Source organism: Dryas octopetala, chromosome 1 (assembly GCF_963921425.1).
Source record: "Dryas octopetala chromosome 1, drDryOcto1.1, whole genome shotgun sequence".
Classification (NCBI taxonomy): Eukaryota; Viridiplantae; Streptophyta; class Magnoliopsida; order Rosales; family Rosaceae; genus Dryas; species Dryas octopetala.
In genome coordinates, this window is record NC_141366.1 from 11,599,561 (window position 1) to 11,620,595 (window position 21,035).

General features: G+C 35.9%; 2 protein-coding genes across 7 annotated transcripts; one reads left to right on the top strand and one right to left on the bottom strand.

Annotated features, from left to right (window-relative positions):
• Positions 1–535: 535 nt before the first annotated feature.
• On the top strand, positions 536–4,046 carry RHM1 (rhamnose biosynthesis 1). Of its 3 annotated transcripts, XM_086246535.1 has the most exons (4): positions 536–614; positions 677–737; positions 1,587–3,162; positions 3,258–4,046. In XM_086246535.1, exons 3-4 carry the CDS (start codon positions 1,600–1,602, stop codon positions 3,708–3,710), a joined length of 2,016 nt encoding a protein of 671 aa, XP_086102661.1. In that variant the 5' UTR covers positions 536–614; positions 677–737; positions 1,587–1,599; the 3' UTR covers positions 3,711–4,046. The 3 variants fall into 3 exon arrangements, with proteins under 3 accessions (XP_086102661.1, XP_086102666.1, XP_086102674.1); XM_086246540.1 differs by lacking the exon at positions 536–614 and having other exon boundaries at positions 677–741; XM_086246548.1 differs by lacking the exon at positions 536–614 and having other exon boundaries at positions 1,590–3,162.
• Positions 4,047–5,222: 1,176 nt separating this feature from the next.
• Positions 5,223–21,035, bottom strand: TPS1 (trehalose-6-phosphate synthase). 4 transcript variants are annotated; one of them, XM_086236927.1, is made up of 19 exons: positions 20,885–21,031; positions 14,950–15,067; positions 13,759–14,209; positions 13,456–13,553; positions 12,943–13,331; positions 11,857–11,971; positions 11,598–11,699; positions 10,377–10,527; positions 9,868–9,956; positions 9,640–9,688; positions 9,184–9,284; positions 8,147–8,334; positions 7,317–7,434; positions 6,857–7,033; positions 6,659–6,781; positions 6,491–6,578; positions 6,254–6,384; positions 6,046–6,144; positions 5,223–5,926 (listed from the first exon to the last, which is right to left on the bottom strand). In XM_086236927.1, exons 3-19 carry the CDS (start codon positions 14,138–14,140, stop codon positions 5,510–5,512), a joined length of 2,817 nt encoding a protein of 938 aa, XP_086093053.1. In that variant the 5' UTR covers positions 14,141–14,209; positions 14,950–15,067; positions 20,885–21,031; the 3' UTR covers positions 5,223–5,509. The 4 variants fall into 4 exon arrangements, with proteins under 4 accessions (XP_086093053.1, XP_086093060.1, XP_086093068.1 ...); XM_086236934.1 differs by lacking the exon at positions 14,950–15,067 and having other exon boundaries at positions 20,885–21,035; XM_086236942.1 differs by lacking the exon at positions 20,885–21,031 and having other exon boundaries at positions 14,954–15,130.

Sequence of the window (21,035 nt, forward strand, 5' to 3'; positions counted from 1 at the left end):
TGACCAAGGGGGTTGTTAGTAGTGTCCGGGTAGGGTAGATGCGGAGGCGGTAGCCAGTGGGGTTAGGGTGGTGGCTGGTGAGACTGGGGCGGGTGGCCGGGATAGGTGGGCTGGGGTTTGAGTATTTTTTTAAAATAAAATTTGTCTTTTATAGTAATTTAATATTGAGTTGAAATTATAATTGTACATGATAAATAAGAGGTGTGTGTAATGAGAGAAAAAGAGTGTGTACATGACAGCACTCAATTTTATTTGCTCTCTCGAGAAGTACACTTGTCATACCACAATTTCAAATGATCTTGACCTCATAAGATCACAAACTTTGACTTGTAAACCAAATTTTGCGCCCAACCTACCCCTATAAATATTTCCCAAAAAGAAAAACTTAACCCTACAAAAGAGGCGGGCCCACAAAACGTGTGCCATTGTAAATTGATCAATCAATGAAGGGTATTTCGGTCATTCACGCTCTTCTACGGCTCTCCTTAACTGTTTCTACGATTTACAGAGGCGTATATACACAGAGCCTCTGCACCTTCTCCTTTCCTTCACAAATTACTCTGTGGCTATCTCTCTCTCATTTCTGTCTGAATTTCTCTCTCTCTCTCTCTCTCTCTCTCTCTCTCTCTCTCTCTCTCTCTCTCTCTCTCTCTCTCTCTCTTTCTCTCTCTCTCTTTCTTCTCCAGCCTCTTGAGGCTTTCTCTCTGGATTGGTCGATCTTGATCCAAGTCAAATTTGTAAGTAAGCATACTACTCTGTTTTCCGCAAATTGTGTGTGTCATTTTATGTAGACTAACTATATGATTTTTGCATTTGTTAAAGCTATTGATCTGGTTATTTGTCGATTCCTAGATCTGTGATAAATATGTGGATTTTTCAATGTTATGCATGCTATTAGCTTTGATTTGCTAACATGGCATTACTTATTTTTGATCCGGATCTGTAGCGTGCTGTGAAACATGAAATGGGTTCTCGTGATGGGATCAGATCTTCCATGTGTTTAATTGAAAAGGGTATAATCATTTAATATTATCATCTGTTCCTGAATATGCATGATCTGATAATTGGTATTTTGGGTCTGTTAGATGTGTTAGATTTGGTGAATGTTGTGCTGAATTTTGGTCTTGCTTGTTGTCTGCTGTTTGATATTGATTTGGGTCTGTGTAGTTGCTTGTAGGTGAAAACAAACGTATGGAAAATTAAAGCTTAGCATATAATACTGGCAACTTTCTAGGATATTGAAGAGTCGTTTTTAAGCAATTAATTGATACTTTTAGCTTTTACTGAACCAAATTAATGGAGATGTAGTGCTTGAGTTTACTTTAACTTTGATTTGTTTTACAGAAACCAAGTGGGTCTGTCATTAACTGATCTGTTACCTTTGCTTTGACAATGTCCTTAAAGTGCCATTTACTTGGAATTATGGGACTTTTTAAACTTTGCTTACATGTTTGTCAAATTCTGTGATTGATTTTCACTTGTCTATATTTTAATAAAGAATATTTTCCGTGTTTATGTTTTGGGGGATATCTTTCTATTGTTTAACTTTGTGGTTCTGATTTTAGTCTCCTAATATACTTCTGTAGAAGTTACCTTGACATGGCCACATATACCCCCAAGAACATCCTTATAACTGGGGCGGCTGGCTTCATTGCATCCCATGTTGCCAACCGGCTCATTCGTAGTTACCCTGACTACAATATTGTTGTGCTTGACAAGCTTGACTATTGTTCAAATCTTAAAAACTTGCTTCCCTCTAAACCATCACCCAATTTCAAGTTTGTTAAGGGGGATATTGGCAGTGCTGACCTTGTCAACTATCTCCTCATCACTGAGTCGATAGATACAATAATGCATTTTGCAGCCCAGACCCATGTCGACAACTCCTTTGGTAACAGCTTTGAGTTCACAAAGAACAACATCTATGGCACCCATGTTCTCCTAGAAGCATGCAAAGTCACTGGTCAAATTAGGAGGTTCATCCATGTGAGCACAGATGAGGTTTATGGTGAGACTGATGAAGATGCTGTTGTAGGAAACCATGAGGCATCTCAACTCCTCCCAACAAATCCATACTCTGCAACAAAAGCAGGTGCAGAAATGCTTGTTATGGCGTATGGCAGGTCATATGGGTTGCCTGTTATAACGACCCGTGGAAACAATGTTTATGGACCAAATCAATTTCCTGAAAAATTGATTCCGAAGTTCATTCTCTTGGCCATGCAAGGGAAGCCTCTTCCAATTCATGGGGATGGTTCTAACGTGAGGAGCTATTTATATTGTGAGGATGTTGCTGAGGCTTTCGAAGTCATTCTTCACAAAGGAGAGGTTGGCCATGTTTACAATATTGGGACAAAGAAGGAAAGGAGAGTTATTGATGTGGCTGAAGATATATGCAGACTTTTCTCAATGGACCCAAAAACAAGCATCAAGTTTGTTGAAAACAGACCTTTCAATGACCAAAGGTACTTCCTAGATGATCAGAAGCTGACAAACTTGGGGTGGTCAGAGCGGACTATGTGGCAAGAGGGGTTGAAGAAGACTATTGAATGGTACACTAAGAATCCTGATTGGTGGGGTGATGTATCTGGGGCACTGCTTCCTCATCCGCGAATGCTGATGATGCCTGGTGGGCTTGAGAGACATTTTGATGGGTCTGAAGAGGAAAATTCCGAATCTTATGCCACAAGTAATCCCCGAATGTTGGTTCCACCGGCCAAATGCAGCGGCTCGCCTCGTAAACCTCCCTATAAGTTCTTGATCTTTGGTAAGACTGGGTGGATTGGGGGTGTACTTGGGAAGCTATGTGAAAAACAAGGGATTCCTTTTGAATATGGAAAAGGGCGCCTAGAGGATCGGTCATCACTCTCTGCTGATATTCAGAATGTCAGGCCAACCCATGTGTTCAATGCTGCTGGTGTGACTGGTAGACCAAATGTTGATTGGTGTGAATCTCATAAAACAGAGACAATTCGTACCAATGTTGCTGGAACCTTGACCCTAGCAGATGTTTGCAGAGAGCATGGACTCCTGATGATGAATTTCGCAACTGGGTGTATATTTGAGTATGATGCTAAACATCCAGAGGGTTCTGGCATTGGGTTCATTGAGGAAGACAAACCAAATTTCCATGGTTCTTTCTATTCAAAAACCAAGGCCATGGTAAATTTACTCAGAATTCCTGGTTTTGTTCTTTTTTTTTTTTATATCCTCAAATCTTACATTTCTTTTTTATTTTTTTATTTTTTTGAAATCAGGTTGAGGAGCTCTTGAAAGAATATGACAATGTTTGCACTCTTAGAGTTCGAATGCCCATCTCGTCTGACCTAAACAACCCTCGTAACTTCATCACTAAGATTTCTCGTTATAACAAAGTGGTTAACATTCCTAACAGCATGACCATCTTGGATGAACTACTACCAATTTCAATTGAGATGGCGAAGCGGAACTTGAGGGGTATATGGAACTTCACAAACCCTGGGGTGGTGAGCCATAATGAGATTCTGGAGATGTACAAGCAATACATTGACCCAAAGTTCACATGGGCTAACTTTACACTTGAAGAGCAAGCCAAGGTTATAGTTGCCGCTCGAAGCAACAATGAAATGGATGCATCCAAGTTGAAGAAAGAGTTCCCTGAGTTGCTACCAATCAAGGAGTCACTGATTAAGTATGTCTTTGAACCAAACAAAAAAACATCTGCACAATAAGCAATTTTCAGTGATAGACCTCAGGATGAGCTCTGCCTTTGTGCATTAGGTGATATGCTTTAGATTACCTCAATTTAGTTTAATCAGATACACTCATTATTCATTCTTAGCCTTGTCTCAATATTTCTACTGTGCTAGAGGGTGGGGGGTATAATTCTACTAGATGTGCTTCTTTCATTTTTGTTTTCTTGGATGTATCTTATCTCAGTTACCTTTGTGTTCCATTTTACAAGAAACTTTCAACAGGTTCCCTATAGATATTGTCATCCGCCAGTTTGCGGTTCTGTAACTTTTGCTTTCTGTTCAATGAAGATGTGTTGTTTAATTCTCTTGTCATCAGCTTATTTGTCCCCTCATTGAATGAATGCATTGGTGTCCCTTTGGATTCAAGAGCCAAAAGAAAATCGCGGGAGAAATGCTGAAATGGTGTATGTGTTGAGTTTTGGTAGTATCTCTTTGAGTATATTATTTATGCATGGGTTTTAACTTCCATACGCATGTATATGAAAGTGTTTTGGCAGTGTCAAGATAACTAAAGATTATGATCTTTGAAATTCATGTTTCTTTATTATCGAGGAAATTACAGATTTAGTTTACTTATTTTATATCTAGTTCAATTTTGGTTTACGATCTTTTTTAAGTCATGTTTTGGTTTATTAATTGTTCTACTTGTTCAATAAAGGTCCAGATTTATTTTCTCAAATTTGTCTCGCTTTTTACCATATCAAATCTTAATCAAATTCAGCAAACATATATTTGTTTTAAAACTATGTATCTCTTATTTACAACTATATAAAGATCATTTAAATCAGAGGTCTAAAACTCAAGATAATTAGCCTTAAAATAAGGTATTTGAAACTATTAATTTTTCCTATAAAATTTTTAGATTTTTCAAATTTCACCAAATTTTAATTTTCTTTAATTTTAATACTCTAAATTGGTTTTTATGAATAAGGATGAAATATAACTTATACTTCGATTATAATTGAAGAAAACACAACTAAAAAGATTTAAAATCATAACTTAAAAAATATCGTGGATTAAAATTAAACTTAAAAGAAATCATGGATTAAAATTGAACTAGGTATAAAATAAATAGACCATTTCTCTTGTTATAATTATTATTATATTATTTTTGTTTTAACTTTCATTGTGAATCTGTGATCACATTTGCAAAAATTTGTCGGTAATCAGCCTTTTTAAGCATTTAAATAGTGCTCTCTGCGAATGGCCTTTCGGTAGACGTGTGAGTATATATTTGCCAAAGAGAAAAGCCGAAAGATTTCATTGAAAATGAAAGAAATTTTCCTGAAATTTCCAGTCATCTCAAGATTCAGGATCGATGAATGGAACTGCAAATATATTCCTCTCTCTTCATTTTCTTTCCCAATCGGTGAATGGGTGTTCTTTGTTAACACCATTCAGTACGTGCCCAATATCTGATAGTTGAAATATATAGCTCCTGATATGTAAATCACACATGCAAATAATTGCAGACAAATGAAACAATAGCTGCTGAGAACTTCAGACTGCATATTTCAAGAAGATAACCCGGGTTTTTTTTTTCCTCGGTAAAAATCTTTAATCATCGCTGTGGTTTAGATGCTTTCAGTCCCTAATCTAAAGAGTACATCTAGTATTTCAATTGAGGAATTTAGAAACTGCTACTAGTCCAGCTCTAGGAGAAGGAAGGTTGAAATGAGAGAGGGGAGGGGGGAAGAATATCTACAATGCAGTAGTATTGAAAAGTGTACCTAAAGCTACCAATGGGAGGTACACTTTTGAGAAACGTGAGAGCATCATATCTCTCTATCTGAAGATGAACAGCTTGCCAAGGTTGCATCGGCCAATTCCTTCAGAAATGAGACAACATCATCCGATGACTGGAGAAGATACCGAGCATTTGTACGCGTCCTCCCGACAGCACAGGAGTAGTAGTTCTCCTTCTTAAGATCAAGTACATTCCATGTGACCTTTTCTGGAGATGGCCATCGTGCATTCCCACAGTTATGGTGATTGGCAGTTTTCTTCTCAGGGTTTGGTGGTAAAGATCGTTGCGTCTTGCTCTGAGATGATTTTGACCCGCTTTTATTTGCTGGAAGCTTCAAAGAAGATCTTCTCTCACCAGGTAACTTTAGTCCATCAGTTATCTTGGTTCTTGGAAGAACTGGCTCAGATGGAAGGTCTGGCTCAAAAAAGGTGTACACATCTTCATCCTGAAATAAAAGATAAGTGAACACTTGAATCAATGTTCAAGCACATTAAATGAACAATAATCCCATGCTTATCACTGTTTATGAAGAATCAGACAATTGAAAAGAGAAGGGAATGTTACCTTCCCAAGAAAATGCCCAATACACAGTACATAATCAATGGGGGATGTCATGGATTTACTGTGAACTATCTCTCCCAATATACGGTCGATTGCTGCACCCTGAATTGATAAGAAAAATTTCAAAAACGGAAACAAACAAGTAAAACTGCTTGTATTTAAAATATAAAGATGATAATTTAATATTTTTTATAGACAATGAAGCAATCACCTTTGTGACACCAACTGCCCGAACCTCAACAGACCGGCTACCTTGAACAACATCAACAGATGCATTAGAAATTGGGCCCGTCCAGAGATGCTGTAACATATCTCTCGCTTGAAGTCTTCCAAAATCAACATCTACAATTACACTATGGTGATAAGAAACAAAAAAATGGAATAGACAAAAGTGAACTTGTTCAAAAGACCAGCTTACGGTGAAAATGGGTTCAAACAAAGGTAGTACCTGCATATTTGTAATTCCACACAAGGGAAGTTTCACGGAGTTCAAGATGTGACCGGGGTGTTCTCTCTGTGAAATACTCAAAAACATGCTGAAAGCATAACCTCAGCATTGTCATTCTGGAGGAATCAGGATACAATTAAACAGAACATAACTTTAATTCAAGAGTACCTTCACACTCTCAACCCATTCCATATTCAAATGTTCAGGCATTGTTGTCATCCATTCTCCCTTTGTAAGGCGTAAAAACATCCCATTTTCAGCTGCCAACCACATGTCAAGCTCCCCAAAGTTCTGTAAAAACAGTTATTTACGAAGAAAATAAAGTAAGGGTGGTAAAGAATTTAGATATGGAGATGGATGAATTACTTCATCTAAGACACTTCTGTCACTCCCACTGAGGACAACAATCGTTGTTTCTGGATCATTGCAGAGTGCTGCCAAGGGTTCTTTCAACTCTGGGTGCAGTTTAAGTTCCATTTCTTTTATTTGATCGCCTCGTCTCTCAGGTGTGTCCACTGGTTCAGTTAATGTCGCATTGAATCCCTGAGTTCAAATCACCAGAAAGATCAAGAGAAAGAAGAAAATGTCAATCACATGTTAAACCCATGAAATGTTATTGACAGTTGGAAATTTTCAATCTGTTTTCTCTCCAGAACAAAATAAACAATGAAGAACCATTAGACATTTTCTAGGACAACTGACCATTACGGCCATCAGGCTTCCTACAAATGATGATGAATACCATGCAGAAATTTGATATTTGAGGAAGAATTCGATTGAGGTACATGAACATCAGTTATTAACTGGGACATTCCCAAAAACATACCAGTATGAGCAATCGATTATTTGATTGCAAAAAACGTTGAATGGCCTCCAGGTTTGGAAGTGAGGGTGGCACCTGTCTTGTCCTTAATTGTGCCTCTACAACAGTATCGTTCAGTTCACTGGAAAACAATAATATCAAGATCTCAGTATGCAGTCCATCTATTACTTTGTGAAAGGCAAGCATGAAAAAATGTAACCACAACATTTCCCCATGCAATGAATATATTCACAGTAAAAAAGTTAGCTTAAGGTAGCTAGTCTGAGCAAGCATTGCAAATCAGGCTTATTGGCATTTAAACTTTGCCAGCTCATGTTAATTTCTCTCTGAAATATCCTGATGCCTAAAATAATTTGCCTCTCTACATATATATTCTATGTCCTCTAGATAGCTTCACAATACAATTTTTAAGTTATATCATTAAATGTGTGAATCTATGAAGGACGTAAAACCCTTAAAACCCTGTCTTTTATAATTCCTTTGTCAAAAAATGAAAAAAGTATTTAAGCAAGCATCAAGGTAGCAAACACTGCATACAAATATGTGTCCAGTTTGAGAAAAACATAATTAATGATAAAACTTTTGTTGGGTTTCTACTATCCTGTTAGGATGTGAAACAAAATCCTTTTTATATTCTAACACTCCATCTCATGTGTGCGCCTCTCCCCATTACCAAGAACTCAACATGTGAAATTCAGTATAAATTGGGAGGTTGAGATTGCAAGGGTTCGAACTTGGGATCTATACTCTGAGACCATGCCAAATTTTGTTGGTTTACCATTGTTTCCAAAAGCTTAAGCTGTTAAAGACGTAGCACAACAATAGATTTATACCTTACAAAAGTTTCAGCCCATTCCTGGGCAGTGTGGGTCGTCACATGTACAAAATTATGCTTATGTCGCTTCTCTCTTTCTTCAGCGGGCATATTCAATGCTTGGCCAATTGAATTGGCAACTTCTGTGATGTTCCATGGGTTCACTAGAATTGCTCCCGCACCTAGAGACTGTGCAGCACCAGCAAACTACAAAATGCATTTGAAGTGTCAAAAGCTAGAAGCAATACAAGGAGACAGAAAAAAAGATAATCATGTACATGATTATTGTTTGCACTCCCTCTACGTTTGTCTTGTACATGATATAAGTTCAGAATTGCATCTTCTAAAGGTATTTAAAAGTAGCAATAGAGATAATACCGATGGGGTTCTAAATGCCGGGTCAATGTATTGCAACAAATTTTTCATATTAAAGTTCCACACCATTTGACATTTCTAAATACAAAATCTAGATTTCTTTTAAAGATGACTCTTTATTCTTTTTAAAATCAGAAAAACCTTTCCTGTACTGAAAATCGTTCAGTTCAAGCCGTTAATCCTCAGATATCAGATTCAAGCCATGAAAAGTGATAACCATTAAAAAAAAAAAAAGAGAAAAAAAAGAGAGGATAAATTGCAGTTCACCAAATGGGCACAGAAGTGGTAAATTGGTAGGCTTCCAAGTTGTACGAACATAGTACAGTCTTGGTAAAAAGGAGAGTTCAAACCTCATGTTAAGTTGTTAACTAACAATTATGACTGATTACTAAGTAATAACATTTAAAGACTTCTCATTTGCTTGAATGTCAATTGAACCATAACATCTGATACAATCTAACTCAAGAAATATGCTAAATACAATTAAGAGAGGCATTTATTAGAACCAATTAACATAATTTCAGCATCTCAAGCTTATTTGAGCCATGATCTCTATCTTCTTTCTTTTTTTTTTTTTTCTATTCTCAACATCAAAAAATTAGCATTCAACACCAACACAAATTATGCACAAATCTATGAAGATACAGCATAAGGAAACATGCAAGTTTATCCAGTTATTACCTCACTAAGAATAAGGACCCCTTTCTTTGCATCTTGGCATGCCACAAACTCATAACTGACGAGATTCATTCCGTCCCTAAGGGATGTGACAAGTGCTACATCTGAACAATTGAAAAAAAAAAACAGTAGGGATTGTGTAATTGTTAGTTGAAAAATTACATATGCATTATCTTAGATACTTGTTTATTAGACACAAACCATGAATTGCACTTTGCACCACTTACAGCTAAGAATGTTTAAAATTTTGAATAAAATAAAATAAAGAGAAATGAAAAAAATAGCAGAGAAGATGAATTAAAACTGGGAAAGGCAGACTAAGAATGTGAATTCTGTGATCCTTATCCAAAAAAAAGGGAAGAAGATGAATTCAGATATATAGCCTTGCAAGAAGTATATTGAAAACTTTATTGCAAAATCTGGGTCAAAAGAAATAGGGAAATCCATCAGAGTATGTACCAGTAACAGCGTATAGTGCACACAAGGCATGAAAGTCAAGAGAACGATCCTGTAGACAAAAAAATAATTGCTTTATGAAATATGACTTTAAAATTATAATCAAATAATTAATAACATCATATATAAGCAGCACATGAACACCTTTCATATTAAATTATACACTGAGTGTCAAATTTGAACTTTAAATAATACATCGTGGCATAATTACTTAAAAAGTCAAGGGCATACCAGGTGATGTATTGGGACAGCAGTCAAAGTTCCAAATCTGCCATTAATTCGCCCAACAATTTCATGAACCTGGCTTGTAAGTTTTTGATCTGTGGAAATCCAAAATAACTAGTTTATACATCATACTTAAGACATAATGAAACAAGAAATAAAATGAGTCAACTTATACAAGCTAACAGAAAGAGGACACCACTTAGCCAAACAAAAGGCAAGCACACCCCATGTCCTGCATTATATGAACAGTTGCATGATAAAACCCCAAAAAAAGTTTTTGTTTATGAGACCAAAAAAAGTATAAAATTAAAGAAAAAATCCATTAGCAAAACAAATTTGGTATGTTTGCTAACTGTCATTCTTTAGGAGGTTTCTATAGTTGATACAAATAGTAGCTTAGTCAGATTCAATCATCCAGCACAAAGTGGTCGGAAGGGTGGAATCTAGAGGCTAGCCTATTCTACACACAACTAACTTTTTTGGGGTATACAACGCATTTCAAGGAAGGGGCATACACTCTGGAACATCTGTTCTTGTTGGCACCGCAATTTGTAGCAACACTACCTTGTCACGCCAACCTGGGTTTTCCTCAAGAAACTTTTCAAATGCCAGTATCTTTTGAGGAATTCCTTTAATCATATCAAGGCGATCAACACCAAGCATTACCTGTCATGTTGAAACAGTCATAACTAGCAGATTAGAATACATTGGACCTGGAAATTGCCATATATATTCAATAAAAAAAAAGAGAAAAAAGAAAGAACCATCTTGTGTATTAGACAACTCTTCGTGCATTAACTAATCCAGTGATGCTTTTACCTTTTTCTTCCCTGCTTTTGACTTGGTCATTCTTTTTCTTTTAATAGATTATGTACATGAATCAATTATACTTTAAAGGATCTTATATAACCCACTAAGAAAACACCAAAAAGATGTGAAAGTTGATCTACAGAACCATTAACTTCATATATGCAGACTTACTTGACCAAGGAATACAAACGTAAGAGAAAACAAACTCCTATATAAAGCATAATGGAACTTTTAAGCGCAAATACAAGCTTCACAATATTTTTTTTTTAATTCCAATTGCTGAGCTACACAAGGGATAAGCTTCCCTTCCCCCAAACCCCTCGTCATCCTTTAAAGGTTTGACTACATAATTCATTAGAATTTGAACCCAAGACCTCATTCTTAATGAAGGAGGAACAAGGGCCAGTGATCAGTCTTTTCAATGTTACCAACACCCATTATTAGAAACAATTGTACTTTAGACAAAACCGCGTAAAATATATATCAAGTTATGTAACTACCAACACTCAGTATTAGAAACAATCATATGTACATATCTTTACAGGTATGCAAAGCCTGTCAGCCCCACATTCCCTCCACCAATTTTCATACATATACAACTTGAAAAAATAATTCAAAAAGTACAAAACAGCAAGAGAACGCATGAATTTGACAGTTTTTGACACAATGGAGACCCTAAACAAAAGAAATTTTTAAAGGCTTCTATCCCAACATCCTTTTTGAAAAGGGAATCTCTTATGAAGCACCTTGGAGTGATGATGCAGCCTGAATGTTAGCAGAATTAAAGTTATTTGTTTCAGTAGTGAGAAAGATTGATCATGCTACTATTCTCTACAATGACACGTATGTTTGGCAGGTACCACTGACAGAATTAAAATGTGTGTTTGTGTATGTGTCTAGGATCATTGCAACAAAATAACATCTACCTTTCTCCCTGCAAATCTTTCTTTTAATTCCTTAATGTGTTCTTGGACTTGAGGAACCTCGAGTGCACGTATGAAGCGATCTGAATCTATTCCAATAGGAAACTGAAATTTCAAGCACACAGAAAACCATAATAAGAACAATTAGATATATCATATAAAATGTTTAAAACTAAATTTTATACCCTGATAAAAGTAACAAGCAACCTCAAAGGATAAAATACCAAAAAAAAGTAGAGATAACAGTTAGATAGATACAGACCGCAGCCACTCGAGTAAGCCTCCCTTGATCCTCAACTCCTTCAGGTGTACCCTCAAGTCCAAGAATGCGAGTACAAGCACTAACAAAGTGCCGTGCATAGTCATAAGTGTGAAAACTGAAAAACAAAATTACACTTACAATTGTTAAGCATATTTAACTTTTTGTGATATAAGTGGGATTAAATAATTTATCATGGTACTGATACAAAATATAAAATGAAAGGGAGCCAATTAACTGTTGAACAAGAAATATATCACAAAACATCTGAAAAGTACCAAACAAAAGTCCAATGAATTTATAGTTAACTTAAGCAGTCACTAGGAATTCCTTTATTAGTAATAGGCTACCCATTATTGCTTCCCCATTCTGGTCATTGAAATTGGCTTAAATAAATATACCTTGAATGCTCATACAATGTGATGAAACAAAAATTGGATCGTGTTTAATATCACAGAACCTAATGAATATTACCACTCTTCTATGATTATTCCAGATGTTTGTAACATAATTCAAAAGAGAAACAATAGTAAATGTTTAATGCAATAAATCAACAAAAACACATTACACGTTGTATCTACATAATTGGGGGATTCTATTTCTGAAACATGGCAACCATGTCATGCCCACAAATCATGGTCAGAAATAGCATACGTATGTTATAGCTGAACATATCTTGAGCACAATAAAGACAGATTATCATGGCTGGAAATTAACATTATGCGTCAAGAATGGAGGCCAGATAATTTATGGATTTGAGGAGTGGAGCCATAGAACAAGATTTCATTAGTTATTTGTTGATATTCTTGATGGATGGTATAATGTGCAGCATAGAGAGTGCCTTTGAGAGTTAATATAGATATTACACAAATAATATGTAAGTGGATACATCATACATGAAATACTTTCACAACGATAGATGCAAAGATTACCAACTTCGAGAAATTTAAAACATAAGCTGAATGTCTAGTGACAGCATTTTATGAACTATGTTTTTTTTTTTTTTGGAAAAGACAACATTTTATCATCTTGAGCAAAGTAAATCACATGGCATATTCATTATTGGCGCAGAATGTAACCAGTACTTACCCAACTAAATCAGCTGCAAGAACGGAACGCAGCAGCTCTGATCGTGATGGCAGTGTCCTATGAATTTCAGAAGAAGGAAAGGGGGTGTGGAGAAACCAACCAACTTTCATTTTGCTATTGTATTCCTTCAAGCATTTTGGAAGATACATAAGATGGTAATCATGGCACCAAACCACATCACCTTCTTCATAGTGCTTATTAACCACTTCAGCAAACATTTTATTTGCCTTCTTATATGCAGCAAACTGCGACTGGAAACTACGGGTAGTGGCAAGTCGATCTTCTTGTGGAAGCCCAAGGTAATGGAAAAGGGGCCACAAAATATTGTTGCAATAGCCATTGTAATATTGATGGACAATCTCTTCATCAAGAAAAACTGGGATACATCTCTGCAATGTACAGAATAAGCATCATGCACATTTAACCCACAATCAGTGAAAAGGAGCTGGACCTATGTCTATGAATGACAGAAAATTTCAAATCCAAAAAGAATCCGTATGCAGAAATTTGAACCTTGTCAGCCAGAGCTTTAGTAAGTGCCTTCTGCCCAATTTCATCTGGCACATTTACCCCTGCCCAACCAATCCACCTTGCCTCAAACTCCTTTACACCTTTGAATAAAACCATCCAGTACGAGTTAGTTTCTCTTTGCAGGTGAAAATACCAAATCAGAATTAAAAATGATTAGAAAAAGACTAATAGAAATTCTGTCCCCTTTAAGAAAATAATAAACACAAGATACAGAAACTTCAATGAATGATTGAAGATTTTAAACTGAACAGACAGTATTCTAAAGAAGAGTTAAGACATACATACCCAAAAGGGCAGTGACCAGACCCCCAGCACTTATTTCCAGAGACCATGAATCTTCACCTCTCCTAACAGCCGATACGGGTAACCTGTTAGCCACAACCAACAGTCGTTGTCTGAAAGGCCTCCCCTCTTGCTTTTCACATCCCTCAGTATGAGCCCTTGCAGCTGCAGCCCCTTCCAAGAATTGTTCGACATTGGAATTTCTTGAATTTTCATCATCTCTTAAGTGCAAGTCATGCTCAGATAGTTGAGTCACCCTATTAGTATCATTTGTTTCATTCGAGTGTGAGGTCCTGCTGTTCTTCCTTAGCTCCCTGTCTCTCAAGAGCCGTTCAACTCGATTTGGAATGTGGGGTGGATTACTGTTGTACTGGTTCCCAGGCATACGCTCAATCTAGTAATGAGCCTTCAGTTCTAATTTTATTAGCACTAGTGAACCTGGAGCAACTGTGTCCTGCATTTTGTTTAAAGCAAATGAAATCATCAATCGGCATCAAAGGCCAAACAAAAGCCTTGAATCTTCCACATTTTGGGTAAGAGCAGAAAATTGTAACACACTTAATTCTGATTATGGTAATAACATTTCTAAAGCAGAACATATACCTCTTGTCAGTAAAAAGAAAAGGATAAGCATCTAGAGCATAAACATCACATAAAATGACAAGCTGGCCAAGTGAAAAAGAACATTAAAAGAACGGGATCCACAGCAAGAAATGGGGTCTACCACTATCTCTGGTTTATTAAAACTAGCAATTTGAAAACTTACATTCAGAAAATCAACATGGAAAGAAATTAAAAGCATTAAGGCAAAGAGCAAAAATGACAGTACGCAGACAGGAGATGACAAGAATAAAATCTAAGGCGCAGCTAATGACAGGATTCTCTGGTTCCTTCAGCCTAAATGTTAGAACATCACTCAGATGAAACAACAAACACGGGAACAAATATGCTGAAAGCTTTAGTTAGCTGAACTGAGAAAGCAATACCATAAACTGTTAGTATCTTTCATCATCTTCAGCAATTCAGAAATAGCATTCGTCCAAAGAAAAAGCTCAGAACCAGCATAAACGAGAAAAAAAAAAAAAACCCACTTCCTAAATGATTCTAGACTTCGACCCAAAAAAAAAAAAAACATTCTAGACACAACACCAAACTCATGAAAAAACGAAGTTCAATAAGAAACAAGGGTCTCACCTACTTCTGAATTTTGATCCAATATGTCAATCTTGGGAGATGGGTGTCATCTAAAACCCAGTCACTGGGTTAGAGAGAAAGAGGAGAGGGAAGGGAGGGAGATGACAATCTCCAAAATCTGAATGGTAGAGAATTAACGAAGTGAGACAAAAAAAAAGAGGGAGCAAAACAATCCTCGTGTAAGCTTTATAAGGTGCAGAAACGCTTACAGCCATGCAGGGGATATCAATGATTATGTTGAAAGCAGAGAAAAACGTCTTACCCAAAAAAACAGAAAAGGAAAATATAGAGTACATAACTACTCTTTGCTGTATTAACAACTAAATTAATTAGCAGAGTAGTAATGTTTTGGGTGCACAGCATCTATCTACACTGTTTATATCATTTTTAATTGCTATATCTGTAATTTTCTATATAAAGTCATTAATATAGAGTGCAAGACTTGTAAATATAAAATTACACACAAATCATTAACCAAGAATAGAGATTGTTAAGGTTCGTTTAAGCGTACAATAGAGAACTTCCTCCACTGAATAGCACACAATATTCTATTATAGTTAAGTTCATTTTAAAGATAATTTCGGTTCTTTTAATTTTCTTTCATTTGGCCTGAAGGATAAAGATAATTTCTGCCGCTTAAATGGCTCTACTTTGAATCAACACTTCTGTGTCAATTGTCTTTTTCCTTTTAGAAGATCTTTGGAATTTGAAAGCAAAATCCCTCAGTTATAAATTGCAAGTCACCCAGGACATTAATGTCGTAGACTCGTAGGTGACTTGCAATTCATGTGGAGACCAACCAAAGACAACTGGAAACCACTTTATTCCATTTCCTTTTTTGTTTTTTGCTCCAGCATTTTTCACCTTCAGTATTTTCCAAACAAGCAATATCACATTCGATTTCGGCATCCTATTCTTCAGAAGATGAAAATGTAATTCTTGTATATAGTAGTCCACATAAATTTCCAAAGTTTTTGGATTCTATGTAAACGGATACTCTAGTTAAGTTATTCCAAAACAATTGTGTAAAGTCAATAGCAAAATAACCAATTGTGTTTGTGTAACTGCTGTCATAATCAATACGAGGCTTAATCTGTGGAACCAAAATAATAAAGAAATGAAGGGGACTTGAAAGTCAGTACAGGTACTTTGGTGCTTAGTTGTGGTGGTCATTTGGCATTTTAGCCCTGTGACATTTTTTGTTGACCAACAAATAAAGTAAAGCAAAGAACATCATATGGACTCCTCCCCAGGCATTAATTAATATATTGATAAATTTTTTAAAATAATTTGTGTAACACTTCTGAACATCATGCATGGCAAATGCAACAGTCACCTGTTTAAATTATAATAGTTCGTGCAGCTCGTCTAGTCCGAGTCCTAAGGCACTATTCATCATGATTGTGAACTTTTTTTATTTTATACCACAACGACAAACTTTGACATGAGTGACAAAGCACATCACAAATTGTTGCTAGCGACACGACCAACCTCCTAAAATACTGGACGTACATTTGAGCTAGTGATATACTGATCTATGACATTTGACAAAAAACCTTTCCAAGCATCTGTTAAATATCCCACAGCATCTACCTAAATATATATACATAAATAAATCATACTAATATCTGTAAAATCTTTATCGTCTAACATTGTACGACCCATATCGATCGTTTTCCAAGCCTTCTCAAAAGCAGATTTAAAAAGAAAGGAAAAACATCATACCAATTATAAGGAATCCTTATTTTCATGCAGAACAAAAAACAAGTTTCCTGCATCTTTGCATTCCCATAATTCATGCTTAAAAGAAAACAAATTCCTTCCATTGCTCAATCCCTAGATACCCTACCAAAAGTTGAGATTACCGAAAAGAGATTGGATGCCAAATTGGCCACACCTAATAGAGAATTTTTTTTATCCACTCATAAGTTATTAGGAAACATCCAAATCAGCAAGCAACATATTATAAAGTTAAGCAATCAACTTTTAGTAAATATTAAATTAATCACATTATATGACAATTGAGATGTGCTTATAGTAAAAATGTGATCCTACATTACTTCTTTTTTTTCCTCGTACGGACAAACAGCAGACATAAAGATCATCTTATAGAAGACCAATAAAGATCATCTTATAGAAGACCAATAAAGAGAGAAAATAAAGAAAGAAAAAACTCTCCGACAACTTTGACGCAATAAGTATTTAGACTCCAGTCACCACTAGAGAAACTTATTTATAATGTCAAAAACGTGGTTGATTTAAGTGTTAATTGATGCAATTTCCATTTTTCTAGACAAAACATGGTCCATCACTACAATATGACCCACAACGCAGTCCATCTCTAGGTAGTTGTTTCGCATGTGACCAACACATATGCTCCATGCATAATTAAGTTTGAACATGGAGCAATTTAGTCCAAGATATTACTAATGAAGCTAGAACATGCATACATGTTATAAAGCCAAAACGTCGCTGCACTTATAGTTACCGACAACATCATCAAGCAAAAGAGTGAAAGACTAAACACTGGCGGAAAGGGCTTTTTTGACTGGACTCAGAAGAACAGTGGCATTAATATATAATGCTCAGCCTCCTGCTTTAATCACAGGGAAGCTAAAAGCACTTTAGGTGGAAATTCTTAAAAGGCCATCATTTTCAGCTATGGACAAATTGGCAAGGCTTGGTATCATCCTATCATAAGTTTTGTATACCCAAAAAATTTAAAAAGGAAACACCAAAAGTTTTCGGTACCTAACCTTCGGTTGATAAATGGAAAGTGACTTGTTAACATTTTAATTTGTGACTAAGCACAAACAATGAAAAGGTACCAATTCATCTTACCCATGTTTCTACCTTTTTCTATTTCTATTCTTCTTTTGAGGATAAGGGTGATTCTTGTTGTATAAATGTATTTTGGAAGTCTATGCATGCTATTTTCACCTATGCACCAAATGTCTGAGAGTTGGACCAGAAGCATACCATTATCAGGCTAATAAATGGACAAGTGATTTGACAAGGTGCATGATTCATGATCATAAGTGCATCCTAGAGGCACAAACTATACCACTAGGAATGGAAAGGACCACCTAGCTTTCTTGATTCCCTTGTCTCCTAGCAAATAGTGATCAAGATCTCTCAATTCGAAATGTGTTTTGCTCCATTACACTAATTCACTATCTAAAGTCCCCTTCTAGGGTATATTTAAAGTTCGTTCGGAGTTTGGCCAAAACCCTTAATCTTTCTATTTCTAATCAATAATCAATTAAATATTTATATATGATACCTTTTCACATTCAAATCTCTAATTAAGCGTCCATATACGCTGTATGTGACTTTACCACCATTTTTCGATTCCAAATTCCAAGGTTAGTGGGTAAACTAAGGACCTCTAATAAGAACTTTAACATTCCAATCCACCAATGATGGTGGAAAAAAAAAAAAGTCAGATTTGTCTAACAAGGGTTCCCTGAAAGCATGCAAATGTTGACCAAATTGAAAATGGATTCAAGCATGTGTTGCGCAAAGAATGTCCAAAACACGAACAGAAAAAGGGTGGGGTAACTGGTAAGAGAGAGAATGAAAAGGAGAGTGACAGAGACACAACCAAAGTGGCATTTGAAATCAAGAAAATGAGAAATAAGAACATAAAAAGGCAACACAGTGCGAATTAACCATGCATAAAATATAGGCACCGGAAATCCAAGAGAAAGAAGACTAACCTTCATCCACTTGTTTATTTTGGTTTTCAACAATGCCACTGAACTTTTCAAATATCTTGTTGAATATATTTTGAATGACAAAGACACTGGTCCTCTCTAGCCTTTTATGAAAAAGCAAAAGAAAAAGAAAAAGGACGACCAAGGACCATAAACAGGTGACCAAATGGACGAATAGACCAATGCAATTGCAAGAAAATCATATGATGCGCATGCAGCAGCAGTGTTGTTTTCTCTGCCATACACAGGCAAGTGGACTTGGTATTATTGCTGTGCTCAGAGATAAAGGATTCAGTCTACTCCCAGTGGTGTTAAAACCCGTGAAGACTACTACTACGGTACTACCCAACCAGGGAATTTGCTGTAACGCATAAATTTGTCACACATGCAAGGGTTGGCACCCAGGAATGGGTGGGTCCTATTTTGGACAGTCAAGAAAAAAATTGAGTTCATGGTGAATTGCCGGTGGAATCTCATCAGGACCAGCTGTAAAATATTTGAACTCTGTAATATTTTGTCTCAAGAAACGAGCTCCACTAACCAAAAAAAAAAACAATAGGCTTGGAAAATCCAAGAAACGAAACTTCAGTGAATGTGCACATTTGCATAGAGCAATAACATAAGTACACAAAAAGATTTTTTCTTCTTTTGGTTACACAAAAGCCTTCTATCCTAACGATTATAAATTATAATACAGAACGAATACGGCATTTCATACAGCAAAAGTAAATGGGGGAGAAACCCATCACAATTGAAAATGCATCTTAGGGCAAAACTAGCTGGAAACTTCAAGCTTCCTTTATCCTAATCCTTTTGTAAATAACAATTTCATCCTGTGTACTCTCTAGCCTGATTACTATACTCATCAATCAAACTTTAATCAAACAACAAACAGGAAAACATCATATAATCAATTATCAATAACAAGTTTGAACATTAATAAAGCAAGGCTGCAAGCAAGGATCTGCCTCTAGACTCCATTCTAGAGCTTAAACTCAGGTAGAAAGACAAAAAATGCTACATCAGGTTGAGAATGAAGTGTGTTCAGTGGACAAAGCAAGTCTAATACATTTAACAACACTTCTCAACAATATAGTTGCACAAAAAAAGCAGCAAATTGAGAGTGAATACTATTGTAATATGACCAAACTAAACTTGGACACCATACAAGGTACATAATCCAGAAGAGAAGGAGAAACAACAACCACAAAAGCCAATTTTTCCGAGATTCAAGAAATGTTCTCTAGCAGACCATTATATTAAAACATCAATAACATAAGCTTTAATGCCTACATTTTCTTCAATATGCATCTATTGAGGTACATTTTGTAGAAATATATATACACACGCATATTCGAAGTAAAATTCAAACAACCAATGCACACATAGAGGACCCTACCTAGTTTCAAATTTCAATAATCATCTACCATATACTATATTACTAATTTTATATCTTATAAATCAATTTATTAGTAGGTTAATTTACCAATTGTAGCATCGGTTAATGATTTCTATGTACTTCGCAAGAATTACAAAGCACATCATCAAGACATTTAATTAGTACCAGAGTAATTAGTAGCATAGAAACAGTCAGATACTCATTCGAGTGTATAGAAGATCACGGCTGAGGTGGACAGAACTGACAGCTGTTACTAACCACTCTAACAGAAATGTAACAGATCTAACTAAAGTTCGTTTAACAGCCTGTAAAGGGATTCATTGTGTAACTGATTGTAGCTTGAGAATGTAAGGACCAATTTTCAGTGCAAGTGTGTAAGAAAGTTAATGAGAAACAGAAAATTATCCATTCTCTCTTAGATTTTTTCAGCCTCTCTCATATTTTCTTTCATTTTTCCTGCATATTTTTCTTTTCTTGGATGTGCGTTTGGCTATTTTGGATGTCATAGTTATGAACTTACGATCGCTGAGAGATTTCTTGAAATTAAGGTGAAGTTACTCCTATAATCTATCACATTTACTAAAAATTGAAAAATATAATAAAGAAAAAGTATAAAAGTTGATAATCATTCGGTTTAGATAGTCAATCGGAGCAATCGCGATTCGCAAACACTCAGATTAAACATAAATCAAGATCCTCTATCTAACACACATATCTAACACACACACACACACATATATATATATATATCTAGAGAGAGAGAGAGAGAGATATGTGAATCTATGTTGCATTTAGACAGAGAGAGAGAGAGAGGGCTTACCGTTTAGCTTGAAGAAGCAGCTCTAGTTTTTGAAGAACACTAAAGGTCCTTCTTCATCTAATTGCGAGCGAACGATCGAGCGCGCGAGAGAGAGCGAGAGAGAGAGAGAGACAGAGAGTGTGTTTTTGTGTGTGTTATGATGAAGAAGCGA

What these genes read in the sequence shown, in the direction of transcription:
- RHM1 (XM_086246535.1), top strand. Translation starts at nt 1,600, where the DNA reads ATGGCCACATATACCCCCAAGAACATCCTTATAACTGGGGCGGCTGGC. An exon ending in ATTCAAAAACCAAGGCCATG is followed by an intron (nt 3,163 to 3,257) that starts GTAAATTTACTC and finishes TTTTGAAATCAG; the next exon opens with GTTGAGGAGCTCTTGAAAGA.
- TPS1 (XM_086236934.1), bottom strand. Translation starts at nt 14,140, where the DNA reads ATGCCTGGGAACCAGTACAACAGTAATCCACCCCACATTCCAAATCGA. An exon ending in TGCACTATACGCTGTTACTG is followed by an intron (nt 9,285 to 9,639) that starts GTACATACTCTG and finishes TCAATTGTTCAG; the next exon opens with ATGTAGCACTTGTCACATCC. An exon ending in GTGGAATTACAAATATGCAG is followed by an intron (nt 6,385 to 6,490) that starts GTACTACCTTTG and finishes GTGTAATTGTAG; the next exon opens with ATGTTGATTTTGGAAGACTT.